This window comes from Numenius arquata, chromosome 4 (assembly GCF_964106895.1).
Source record: "Numenius arquata chromosome 4, bNumArq3.hap1.1, whole genome shotgun sequence".
NCBI classification, from domain to species: Eukaryota; Metazoa; Chordata; class Aves; order Charadriiformes; family Scolopacidae; genus Numenius; species Numenius arquata.
Window position 1 is genome coordinate 34543985 of NC_133579.1, and position 13433 is coordinate 34557417.

A 13433-nucleotide genomic window follows, 5' to 3' on the forward strand; every position below is an offset into this window, starting at 1 on the left:
GATCATCACTTGCTTACTGAAGCTTTCAATATCTCCCAGGGCAGAGAGCCTGCTACCTGTGTTTATCAGTCTGTAGTTGCTCCTGTCTTAAAGAAGAATTTTATACTAGCATTTAATCTGTGCCTCCTAAGCAACTATTTCTGGCTGCTGCTTGTTATGCTGTTGTCACATCCCCAAAGGGTTTGACTCATCTTTGTAGCTGCTATTCAGGTGTCTGTGCTATTAGGGCTCCTTTCAGCTTCCACTTTACCAGACTAAATAAGTCCAGCTTTTTTTAGTTTATTTGCCCTGGGTTGTTTGTCTTGATAGCCCTTCTACTGGACCTTATCTGGTTTCTCCACATCCCACTTGAACTGGAGAAGGATGGAACTAGATAGCCTCGCAAGTTCCAAATAATGGAGTATAAAATATTCTGAAGTATGTGGCCTGAGCCAGTATCTCAGTATGGGGTTTGCCTAGTTTATGGGAGATGTGCTCTTGACCAATATTTAGCTTTGCATTCATCATAACTCTGAGGTTTTTTGATAGTGCAGCTGTGCGGTCAGCCAGATCTCAGCCTGTACTCATGAATAGGATTATTTTAGCTGCAGGGCTCTACACCTCTTACTACATTTTTTGAGGTTTCTTTAATCCCTAATGTCCCTAAAGTCTTGCTCAATTGAAGCTCTGACATTGGTTGTATCCCCTAAATTACTGTTGTCTGTGGATTTGCTGAGTGTGTTCTATGCATCCTCAACCGGGTTATTGATGGTGATGTCAATTGTTGTGTGCCCTGGAATCAGTCTTGGGGTGCTCTGCTGCTTACTGAACAGCAGGAGGCTGGGCTATTGGTCGCTGCCCTTTGAGCCTGGCAGTCTAGCTGACTTTCAGCTCATTGATCAGTCTGATATGCTTTAAGGGAAAATACTGTTGTGTTTGGGGTTTGAGATGCTTAAGAAATATGACTTACACTGTTAATAGCGTTACGAAGCCATGTGGCTAGTGAATGTGAATTAAATGTTAGCCTGGAAACCTGCTGTTGCTGAATGGGTGAGTGTCTTCAAGATCATAATTGCTTTGTTAAACTTTTGCAGGCAGCAATGATAATTGCTAAATTCCTCCTCCTTTTTTTTTTTTTTTCTTTTTTATGAAAAAAAAATGTCAAAACCCCAAACTGCTACCTTTGGTGATAGTAGTAGCAGCTACATCTTGATTTTTAACTTGACCATATTGGTAAACCTCAACCATGTTAAGGCAGACTGCACTGTGAACTGAACTGCTTCTGGTGCAATTCTCTGCAAATACAATTTTTTCCTAGAAGCAGGCAGAAAATAAAGCACTAAAAATCTTATTTCACAGTGTCAAAAGTCTACTTGCAGAGTACCTGGAGATCATCTTTTGTTCGTGCTACCAGAGACTTTGCAGCTTTTTACTGAAAAAAGATGGATTGCTTAGCATATCTCCCTTGATTTCTTATTATTTCTCATACCCCTCTGCTATACTAATATAGCAGAGTTGTTTGCAAAATGTTTACAACTTTCATTTGATTTATGGCTTTGATACATATCTCTTAACTGCCTATCTTGTGCAGAAAGGAGAAAACCATTGATGTATACAACATGTTGTATTTGCCATGACTATGGAAAATGACTTCACTTCAAAAATAGAAACTACATGGACAAATATATAGTTAAACTTTCACTTTTTCCAGTAAATGAGTACTGGTGTGTCATCTTGTTTTAATCTTGAATGCTGCAACTTACAAAATATTGAGAACACTATTAAAGCGTGCTTGTGGTGTGTCTGTGTCTATGGATGTGAGGGAAGAGGGGGGCAAGGGAAAGGAGTTCCAAAGGGAAGGAGTAGAAGTACCTTTATAAAAGCATGTCTGAAAATTACTCCAAAGCTCTGAGTCATTAAGAATATATACAGAACCCTATGTACAAGAAGATGCAGTTTTAATGACTTTATGAATTGTCTCTGGTACTGTATTTAGGGTCTAAACGTTTAGACTGGAAGCTTTCTGTCAGGTGTCTGTAACAGATCAACTGTCGTGCGCAATAATGAATAGTTAAAATACTGCTTAGTTATTTTAATTATGAAAAGCACTTAAAAATCAAATAAAAATTGAATACTCTGTTTCTGTGACGTTGATGTGTTTGGTATATTGGTGGGGAAGGGGAGTGAAGACTTTTTCTTACTTAGAGCAGTAAAGTTACAAAAGAAAAGTGTACCAAGATGAAATACTGCTATTACTGAGCCTATATTAAACTGTAAAATGAAGATAACTGTTCAGCTCTTGAGCTTGTTTGGATGATCTGCTGGGTACTTAATAAAAGCAAGCGAGAGGAAGTAGTCTGACTGTCAAACTATTATCCTAGGTCCTACAGCTGCAGTCCGAACTCCGATGAAGTATGAAACACAGAGACCAGGTAGCTGAATATAACTGAGCTAATGTCCTTTTCAGGTGCAACTTTGAAATCAGTGGGTTCGTTTTTTTGGTGACCAAAGCAGGTGGTTGATTATGGTTTAGGAAGAAGCCAGACAAGTTACCAGACATTTGAACCATTGCTTTTCTTCTGTGCACTGGTTAATTTATGAAAGAAAAGATCTTGGGAGACTATGCAGTTTCATATAGTTTCTATTTTCTTGATTATCTGATATCAATTAATCTAGCTGGTGATGTCTTTAGCAGAAGATTTTGCAGCACATGTGTATATACATACAATACTGTCAAAGTCTGACAAAACAAAAGCATATAAAACAAGAACAGTATGGGTACCAAGAGTACCAACAGTATGGTACCAAGACAAGAATATTTAGTTGTATGTTATGCAATGAGGACAAAAAGGTCATTACCTTGTAGAGACCTTTAACTTCAGTGTGGCTCTTTCCATATCAAGCCCAAAAGACCACATGCCTATGACTGTCAGCGTGGGAGCAGCCAGCGCGCACTGAGAGCTATTGCACAGACACACAAATGCATGAGAACGGCATAATACGTTTATGTTTTGGTAAAAATCTCTCTATGGAAACTCGTTACATGGCAGCAACTTGTTATATACCATCTCTGTCATGCTATGCTACTGCTGCTGCATGTCACCTCAGACAAAAAAAACAACAGAGAAAGATTTTAACAAGACTGAAGGAGGTGCCACACCACCTATGGCAGGAGGTGTCCCATCAGCTATTTTCTACCACAATGAAATTAGAGATTTTCTGTATAAATTAATGCTTGAACTTTGTGAATATATATATTTTTTTTTTTGATGTGTAGCCCTGGAGTTTGGCTTAGTAGCAGCACGAGCATATTCCTAATGGAATAAGTATTCAGAACAAGCATGGAATGCCCTATCCTTCAGAAGTTTTGTTAGTTTTTTAAACCATAAGCTGGCATCCTAGGAGGAAAGAATACAGTAACATACTATTCAGTGCTTGTGGTATTTCTACTCGTTTGCTCCAATTTGAAGAAACCAGCAGTGTTTATGACTCATAAAATGCATCAGTCAGTTAAAATACAGCTGTATGTAATTAGGAAAATGAGTTTTATTTCTGCACACTTTTTTCTCAGATTAAAAATACATATTTTAACACTTCAGCGTGCTCTTTTATAGTGGCCAGCACTTGAAATACGCTGACTGCCTCTTTCAGATTATTTTGCAGATACGCTTAGCTCATCTCTGCTGGTGCTCCGAGTTGACCAGGAATACTTTAAAAATGTTTTAGTAGTGCAAAAACCAAGCTATTAAAACCCAGTGAGGAGCAAGACACAGCCCTGTTTGAAACACTTTTAGTTCAGGCTCACAAGCACACTAACTGTGGTTGTGCAGCTTCTGGTCTGCCCAGGGTACAAGAGGAATGTGCTGTATTGGTGAAGATTTAAAGTCGTCTTTATTAGACTTAAGGCAATATGTTTCTTGAACTTCAGTTTTCAAACAAGCAGTCTCAGTATGCTATATGAGTATTAGGGTTTTAAGAGGAGGAGATGGCTGGTGGCTTGGCTTTTCTTCTTTCCCCTTTTTTCCCCCCCTCTATTTCCCCCCTCCTTTTCCTTCCCTTTTTTGTCGTCCCCCCCCCCCCCTTTTCTTTTACCTTATTTTTTCCTTTTTCTCCCCCCCCCGCTTTTTTATTTTCCTTTTTTTTCCTTTTTTTTCTTTTTTTTTTTTTCCCTTTTTATTAATGAGAACTGACATGGTCTGTGATATGCTATGAACATGCTACGGTATCTTTCCTCAGTAAATTGGATTGTGTTAAAAGGTCTGTTTTGCTTATTTGGTTATCTTCTTGAAGACATTAATTCCTTGTGTGTAAAAGTGTTACAGAAAACAGAGAGTGTTGGAATCTTTTTGTGACTGAGATCTTGCCCGTTTTCCTTACACGTTTTAGTGTGGAAATCAATTTTGTCCTCCTAAAGTCTCCAGTCTAGTCTCCAGTTTCGAAGGAGAAAGTCCCCTTAGAAACTCCTTTAAGGTCATGGAAGTGATGTGCAAACTGTCTAATATCTCTTTGAATATATTTTCTGCTTTAGTGAAGAGAGGGCTCACAAAGGACATAACCTGTCTGAAGGATTTTATGAACGATCCCAAAAGAGAAGAACCTCTAGTTGGTATGTTTTTTGTTTTCTAAATGGTATGTCTTTTAATTTGTAACCAAATGGCTTTTGTTTTGAAATAAAAGGTGTAATTTTAGATGTTGTTTAATTTTCTGTAAATGTATTGAATAATTATGGGATATATCTTATCTCTTACACCTTTCTGAAGTTTAGTTTAATACACTGAGTGTTATAAAGGCTACCTCTTATAAACCTTAATTGTTAGACAACTCATTCCTGAAGGAGCCATCTTAGTAAAGAAGCTTTTCGCAGATCACAGAGTGGTTGAGGTTGGAAGGGATCTCTGGAGGTCATCTGCTTTTAACCCCCTGCTCAAGCAGGGTCACCCAGAGCAGGTTGCCCAGGGCCATGTCCAGATGGCTTTTTAATATCTCCAAGGTGGGACACTCCACGACCTCTCAGGGAAACCTGTGCCAGTGCTCAGTCACCCTCACAGTCAAAGGTGTTTCCTGATATTTAGGCAGCATCTCCTGCGTTTTAGTTTGTGCCTGTTGCCTCTTGTCCTGTCACTGGGCACCACTGAAAAGAGCTTGGCTCCCTCTTCTTTGCATCTTCCTTTCAGGTGTTTATACATGCTGAAGAGATCCCCTCTGAGCCTTCTCTTCTTTAGACTAAATAGTTCCAGCTCTCTCAACCTTTCCTCATAGGAGAGATGATCTAGTGCCTTCAGCATCTTCATGGCCCTTTGTATGTCCAAGTGTCTTGTATTAGGAAGGTGTAGCCCTACTGGCGCTGAGTAGAGAGGGTGGACCATCTTCAGCCTGCTGGCAACACTCCAGCCCAGGATACCATTAGCCTTCGTGGCCACAGGCGCCCATTGCTGGCTCATCTTCAACTTGGTGTCCACCCAGTTCCTTTTCAGTCAAGCTGCTTTCCAGCTGCTCAGACCCCAGCATGTACTGGTACCTGGGCCTGTTCCTCCCCAGATGTAGGACTTCAGTGATAGTTTATTTTCAGAGTTAAGATTTAGCAGTATAACACTGTAGTGGGTCTGAGATGGAGCTGAATTTCTCCATAGCAGCCTGTATGTTTTGGATTTGTGACTAAAACAGTGTTGATAATATACCAGTGTTTTGGCAGTTGCTGAGTAGCGCACAGCATCAAGATTCTATTTTTTTCCACTCTGGGTCCCTACCCCTCATCCCTTATGTAGGCTGGGGGGCTGGGCGAGAGGCTGGGAGGGGACACAGCCAGGACAGTTGACCCAAACTGGCCAAAAGGATATTCTGTACCACATAATATCATGCTCAGCAATCACAATGAGGTAAAGGAAGAAAAGGCGAGGGGAGCAGGGTTTAGCTTCCAAGGTGACTGTTCAGAGACTGTCTGGGTATTGGTCTGCTTGTGGGGATGTGACTGGTTTTCATGTGTGGGCTTTTTGCTTTTTTTCTCTCTTTTTTTCACCTATTAAACTGTCTTTATCTCAACCCGTGAGTTTTCTCGGTTTTACTCTCCTGTTTTCTCCCGATCCTGTTGAGGGGTGTGTATGTGAGTGAGCAAACAGCTGTGTGGTGCTTGGCTGCTGGCTGGGGTCAACCCATCACAAATACACAAATATTGGAACTTAGGATAATATGGAACAGCTGCAGGATTTTCCTATTTGTTTTAAGGTGGTAATTAACTTGTTGCATTTAAGCTGTTCAGAGTAAAACTTTCCATGCTAGTTATAAGCCTCAAACTTAGAGTAGTATTTCTAGGGCATAGTCTTTCAGTCATTTCTGTGAAAAATGAAGAAAAAATCCCATTTCCATTCCTGTAATTCTAAAGTTTATGGAAATTTTTTAGATTATGGACTCAGTTTTGTGAAGTGTTTATTGTCTTTCCTACAGGTGCTCTGTGCTACATTGACACTGTCCAAATTATGTTTAAGTAGTTAAAATCCTGCTTTTTAATACAGACATTTGTGTGGCATTTCGTGTTCTCATCCTCTTTTTTGTATGCACTTTTCCATGAATTCTCTTACATAACTGTACTGAATGGAAGGCTCTTTCTTAGTTTATTAAACATACTGTGAAATATTTTGTTTTGGTGGGCTTGCAAATCTGCCATAGACAGTGTTTTTCCTTTCAGAATAAAGCATCCTAAAGAAAGAAATTTCATACAGGTAGTAAGTCCTATCCTTGTGTTCCTGAAGACACTTGGAAATTCTGAAAATGGAATACTTTATTAATTTTGGCTTTTAATGAGCAATATTGAAGAGAATACATTTGTTTCTAGTACTCTATACTAAAATATAAATATTTGCAACTCTTGCTTTTACAGGTTTAGAACATGTGGTTGAAATCAGATTTGAAGGAAGAAAAGAGCCGCATTATGAGTGCAAGCTGTGTGGGTTTAATACAGAGATGGCACCTATGATAGAACATCTTAGTGGATATAAACACAGAAGAGCATACATTGTGAGTAATTTTGATGCATTTTGATCACAATTTCTTTATGATACTCCCCCCTTTTTTTTTTCTACAAATACTTGCATCAAGTTTGAAGTTTAAACCCCCATATGATAAATCACTAATACTTGTATGGCTGACTCTTCATGCGGCAGGCCAACATGAATAGCTGTGAAGCTGTGAGCTATTGAGGAAGGGCGATCCAGCGGTGCATGTCTTTATCTGCTCAAAATCTCTTCCTAAGTGTTTTGATTGGCTCGAGGATCAGGTTCCTAGAATGTTGTGGTTCTTTCTTATTCCTCAGCAGCCCTATAGCGTTGTTGGATATGGTACAGAGCATGTTACCTTTTGGTAGCAAGCTTTGCATAGTATCCATCTTTTGTTTTGAAGACTACTTAAAATACCTTTAATACTAAAATTTAATTAGTTATGTTACAGAGAAGAAACTAGCTCATAATGTTCAAAGCAATGTTTACTAGTCTTTTGGAAGCTTGCCTAAAAGGTGAAATGTGCCAATTTTTTAATATTGTGGTGAGTTTTGATATTGACCACTTCAAGCTGTTTTTGTCAACAGTCTAAAGAATTTCCAGATAAAATGAAGAGGAAGACAACAGATGTAAAAGAATGCAAAGTCTCATTTCTCAGACGAATAGCAGGAGAGCTAGAGAAGACTGAAGGATTAAAAATGTATAAGGTAAATGGAAGTAAATATAAAGTATCCAGTAATGTGTCTTTTATCGGTGTGTTTATGTTTGACCTAGTAAATTTTAAAAGTACTGGTGACAAAGCTTGTAAAATTTCTGTGTGTTTCTAGCAAGTGCAGTATTGAAGTGGACTAAGACTTAACTTAAAGTTGCCCTAAAAAATCTGAGGAAAAGAACAGTAGTCTTGAAATTCCTCTGAAAAACCAAAGTTGTTTATTTTTAAGAAGTTAGGTTTTTTAGGTAGAAAATGTCTAGTCCAAATTCAGTGGTTCAGAAATCTTATTGCTTTACTTCAATGTTTTTTAATTTTTGCAACTTAAATTTCCTCAAATGTAATTTTTCTTTCAAATTTCATTTATATTTGCAAGATTATTTATCTGTCAGATTATGGGCTTCACTGTGCTGGGATAAATAAAAGTACTTGTTCCGTTTCTGAAGGCAGTTGCAGTAGAGACTGTTGTTAGGAAATTTTAATCAGAAAATCTAATATGAACTATTTCTATTCCTAGATTGAAGGTTACGTAAGACCAAGTACCTCACGTAAGTCTATGAATTACCTGAATATGATAGATTTAATGTAATTGATATTTGACTAATTTGAATTAGTAGTTGAACTCAAAGGGTTTGGCTGATTTAAAACTTCCAACTTGTAATAGCACAAAATATTTTCAGAGATTTTCCAGTTTTTGTGAATTTGAAATGAGGGAAGAAGGTTAATTGCCAGACTTGCAGTGTTTCTTAGACAGTTTTTAACTGCTTGTTTCTAGAGGTATTTAAGATAACTGGTTTGCTAATCAAGGGAAGTGAAAAAGTATGGAAAAATGATGTTTGATGGATTTCCCTGATAAAGCCTTCTCCAACTCGTTTCAGTCATCAAAAGGTATACATGCTGAATCACTGGTAAAAGTGGAAGTTACAGTTCTTTAGCAAGTCCATTGGAACAAGCAATGAAACCCAAACCCTCAAGTGTAATAAAAGGATCTTACCTCATACAGTACATTTGAGTTATGTCCTGTTACTGTAGATGTGCTATTGAATGCTTAATGATGCCAACTTGAAGAAATATCTACTTGCTACTTTTTGACTCTGGTACTATTATCAGCGGGAAGGTAGGTTTGATTGAAATGGCTGAAGGTTGCATAAATCAACAGAGTTTGTCAGCGTGAATCCTGCTGTAGGTGCCTACTACAACAGTGCTTTTTTTTTGATTGATCGTTGATGGCTTCTGTGGATTGTACCTTTTAATGCTGGTCGGCAAAACAAGTTGGCAGAGACTCTTTTTGAGATCTGTGTGTCTCTCTTTTGAAGAAGAGGGAATGTGACCCAGTAATCTAGCTCAGTAATTCTCTGTCCAGAGTAAATTGACATCAACACTTGACTTCTGTAGAACCAGAAGACATGCTCAGATATCAAACCAGAACATCAAAAAGAGCGATCCCACCAAGTCCTACAGGGTATGAAGAATTGGAGGAATGGACAAGGGTGAAGTCAGCTGCAAAAGTGTTAGGTCATTCAGCATTAAGGTTTGCTCTGGTTAGGTGGTAAGGGCAATATCAAGTGAATTCCAAAATAAAAATACTAATTATTTAGAAGAAAATCGCGCTTACTGCTTTAGCAGCCGTGTGTCTTTAGACTAGATCATATTGCCAGAGAATGACTTCCAGCTTCAAAGCTCCCTTCTGACAGCAAGAGTGAGTTTGAGGATATAATTAAGAAAGGCTACTTGGTGGCAAGCAGGCAAGTAGTGGCAAAACAGGCATTAACACCCAATTTTGGCTGCTGCAGAGATCATACGCAAAACTAAGATAAGGTTGTGTATTCTCTTATATATATACACATACATATGTATGTATGAGAGGCCTTGAAGTGATTGATTTATTGCTTTTCTTAAGGAAAAATTGTGGTTTTTCTTTTTTCTAAGGAAGAGAGATTATCTGTATTTTGTCTTGGGCTTCAGATTAAAAATATTATCTTATTAAGGTAATTCTTACAAGCAGTTACTCAAAGTATGGAGCTGAGCTTGAAGGTCTTATGACATTGTGTATAAGCACAGTGTAGTAGTATAACATATGAAGGTCTAATTTAGTTCTGCCTGCATAATTTTTTTTTTTTTTCCTTTCTAAAAACTATTCTTAATGCTGCTACGGAGTAGAGCAGCAAACTGGAAATAAGTCCACTTTGCTATTTTGGACCAGCTTTTCAGCTTGAATTATTGCTTCCTTGAAGTTATAGCAGATACCTGGAGAAGCTTGTCTGTATCTTCAGAGGGGAAGTGATAACTCCATGCATCAGTACAGGATGGGAACTGACAGACTGATCAATCTTGCTAAAAAGGACTTGTTGGTTATGGTGGGTGCCAAGCTGAATATGAGCCAAGAGAATGCTCTCATTTCACATCAGGCAAATTGCATTTTGTGGTACCTTGGGAGGAGCGCAGGCAGCAGACTGAAGAACAGTCTTATCCCCTGCTATTTGATGCTGGTAAGACCAAACTTGGAATACTGTGTTGAGTTTTGTTCCTTCTGGTTCAAGGAGAACTAGATGGAGAAATCGGAGAGATTCCAGCAGAGGATTATGAAGATTCTCACGGGTCGAGAGCATGTACCTGGGATGAGGGCTAGAGGGAGCTGTGCTTGTTTAGAATGGGAAAGAGGAACGTAAGGGGGTGGTCTGCCCTTCAAGCATCTGTAGACAGCAACAAAGATGACAAAGCCAAAGTTGTTGGTAATTGCAGGCAACGTAACAAGAGATGGCAGCCAAAGATGGCAGCCTGAGAGGCTGATCTCAGGAAAAACTTCTTTCCTAGAGGGTAGTACAGCACTGGAACAGATTATCTGTAGGTAGTGAACCCTTCATCCTTGGAGGTTTTCAAGACCTGGCTATTCAAAACTAGAATCTTAAGTTGGCAGTAGTCATGCTTCAAGTGGGAGGTTGGACTAGATGATGGAACTGGAAGTTACTGTGTGGTCACAGAGCTATGACGTCATCAGAACTGCAGAGATGTAAGGCAGTAGCTTGTATGATTGGAGTGCTGTAATGGATATGCTTACCTTCAAAAGCAAAACGTGGCTACAGGCTGTCCCAGACCTTATAAAAAATTATGGGGCAAGTCTTCATGGACATCATTTAGTGTTGTGTGAAGGTCAAGAAGGTGACTGGGAATAGCCGATGTGGATTTACCAAGGACAAACTGAGTTTGACCAGCCTGATTGTGTTTTGCAATGACATGGGCTGGCTCAGTGGACAGGGGAAGAAGGATGGATGTCATTTTAACTTTAGCAAAGCTTTCAGCACAGTCTCCCATGTTATACTTCCAGCCAAACCGAGGAGATTAGTCTACAGGTAGTCTACAGGATAAAAGGTGGCTGAACTGTTAGGCTCAAAGAGTAGTTGTCGATGATTTTAAGTGTGTTGGCCAGTTAGTCGTGGCATTCCTCAGTGGTTTCTCCTGGGGCCAGTATTGTTTAACACGTTCATTCATTACCTGTATAATGGGATAGAAAACACCGTTGTCAATTTTGCAGATAATGTCAAATTGGGGTAATGCCTGGTATGTCATAGAACAAGACTGCCATTCAGAGGGATCTCAACGAGCTGGTGAAATGCACTGTCAGAAACCTCTTGAAGTTCAGCAAAGGTACATGTGAAGTCTTGCACCTGGGATGGAACAACGCTTTGCTGGGTACAGTCTGGATACTATTGGGCTAGGGCGCAAACCTTATGAACCTGCAGGTTTTGATATACAACAGTATGAGCATGAATCAAGCAATGCACTCGTGATGTAATGAGGCTGACAGCATACTGGACTCCATTAGCAAAAGTGTAGGCAGCAGGTTGAGGGAAGTGCTTATTCCCTTCAGTTAAGGACTCATTAAGCTGCTTCTGGAGTACTGTATCGTGCGTACATGAGAAATTTTGGCAAACCGGAAAGAGTCAGCAGGGGACTCGCCAGCTACAAAAGATCATGAGGAGACTAGAGCATATGATGCGGAGGATAACTTTAGGGGGCTGGGCTTGATTACCTTGGAAAAGGCAGCAGCTAAGGAAGGGATCTAATTCCCATCTTCCACAACTTAGAGCATAGCTACAGAGAAGGAGCCAGACTTCAAGGTGTGCAGGGAAAGAGCAAGTGGCAACATTTACAGGCTGCAATAAATGAAATGCTGATTGAACATTCGTGAAGTTCTGCACAGTGAGTGGTCAAGCACTGAAACTGCCTTCCCAAAGAGGTGGGAAATTGCCATTCTTGAAGACTTACAAAATTCAACTGCACTTGGGCCTACGCAGCCTGATCTAATCTTGAGGCTAGTCTCTGTCAAAGTGAGCAGAAAGCCAGTCATTAGTTTGAGTACCGCTCAAGTTCCAACCACTGAGTAACACTCCTTCACCCACCTTCTTTTCAAACAGGGAGGATTTTGGAGGCTTACTGGAAAGACAGCACAAATTGAATAATTCAAGGAAAATTATTCTAATTGTCAGTGTCCTCATCTTACAGTTAATTGCTTGGTTTCTGTTACTTACCACCTCTGTGGTACTTCTCTCTTACCTCTCAGGCTGAACTAGATGACCTCCAGAGGTCCCTTCCAACCTAAACGTTTTTATGATTCTGTGATTCTACCTGCAGAGGTCCCTCCCATCCTACATTTCCATGATTCTTGCTTCATTGGGTATCTTCTGTGAAATGGTAGCAGTCCTTTTCTCTCCTGACATTCAGAAAACTTTGGGTCCTACAGTGCAACTTTTTGTTGTGACACTCATGATGTGTTCAACACCAGGTGGTTAAATCAGTAACAGGAGTCTTTCAGCTCATATTATAGGGGCAAAGTTGTCATTTGTCCTGAGAATTATTTCTTGTCCTGTTGCTTATCCTGGAACACCTGTTCTGATAAATACTTAAGAAGTGATGAGTTACATACCATGCATTAGCTGATTCTCTGAAGCATAGCTACTGTCTTAAATGGATTACTTTGTTCTACTGAGCTTTCCCTCCTTCCACATGCTTACACACTGTACTGGCAGGAAAGATGATTAGACATTCAAATCTCCATAACTTCTTGTTGGAGACTAGTTGCACTAGAGCATGTGCAACTTTGAGGTACACTAGGTATGTTCACAGGAAAAAACCCAAAACACTTCTCACTTTTTGCATCAAGGAGGCACGGCCACTTCAATTCAGTGCATATTGACTTCTTGTGCGGGATTCAGCTGCCTGAACATAGATTCCATAGAGTACGCTGCAAAGCTGTTGGGGCACATCACCTGTAGACCTTTTCATCGAGGATGCCTGGTGGTTTCTAAAGTGGCTGTACATGCATAGGTTTAGGCTGCTGTATCCTGCCCTTTAAAAAACTGCAGCCCTTTAAGACCAGTAAGTGTTCTGTTTGTGTAATGCTTCTATTGCAATAATACAGTGGAAACCCTATGATGTTGCTAATAATTCTTTTCAATTTTCTAGCCCCATCAAAGAAGAAAGCAAGGTGAGAATATAACCCCCCCAGGGGAATCAAAAGAGATTTTTTTTTCTCTCTACTTACTATAAAGATCTTATTTTCTGTAACAAACATTGTCAACGTATGGGGAAATATTTTATATTGTCTTTCTACTGTACTTCTTTCTCTTGCGTAAGTTGTTCCTTTCTGCCTGTGAGGAAATAACCTGAAATAAAATTTGCTATTCAGTTTATAAGTAGTATGGCTTTTGAAATACTGCACTGGTTATGCAATTCAATAGCAATCTGGTGTACTCATG

At 39.5% G+C, this 13433-nt stretch overlaps 1 protein-coding gene across 2 annotated transcripts in view; it reads left to right on the forward strand.

Moving 5' to 3' along the window:
- LOC141463632 (uncharacterized) overlaps positions 1–13433 on the forward strand; it is a 34012-nt gene that overhangs the window by 12561 nt on the left and 8018 nt on the right. For both annotated transcript variants that reach the window (XM_074146138.1, XM_074146139.1), the window contains exons 5-10: positions 2361–2411; positions 4508–4585; positions 6854–6990; positions 7556–7675; positions 8195–8225; positions 13141–13162. In XM_074146138.1, coding sequence (XP_074002239.1) covers positions 2361–2411; positions 4508–4585; positions 6854–6990; positions 7556–7675; positions 8195–8225; positions 13141–13162 — 439 coding nt within the window. The remainder of the gene's footprint in view (positions 1–2360; positions 2412–4507; positions 4586–6853; positions 6991–7555; positions 7676–8194; positions 8226–13140; positions 13163–13433) is intronic.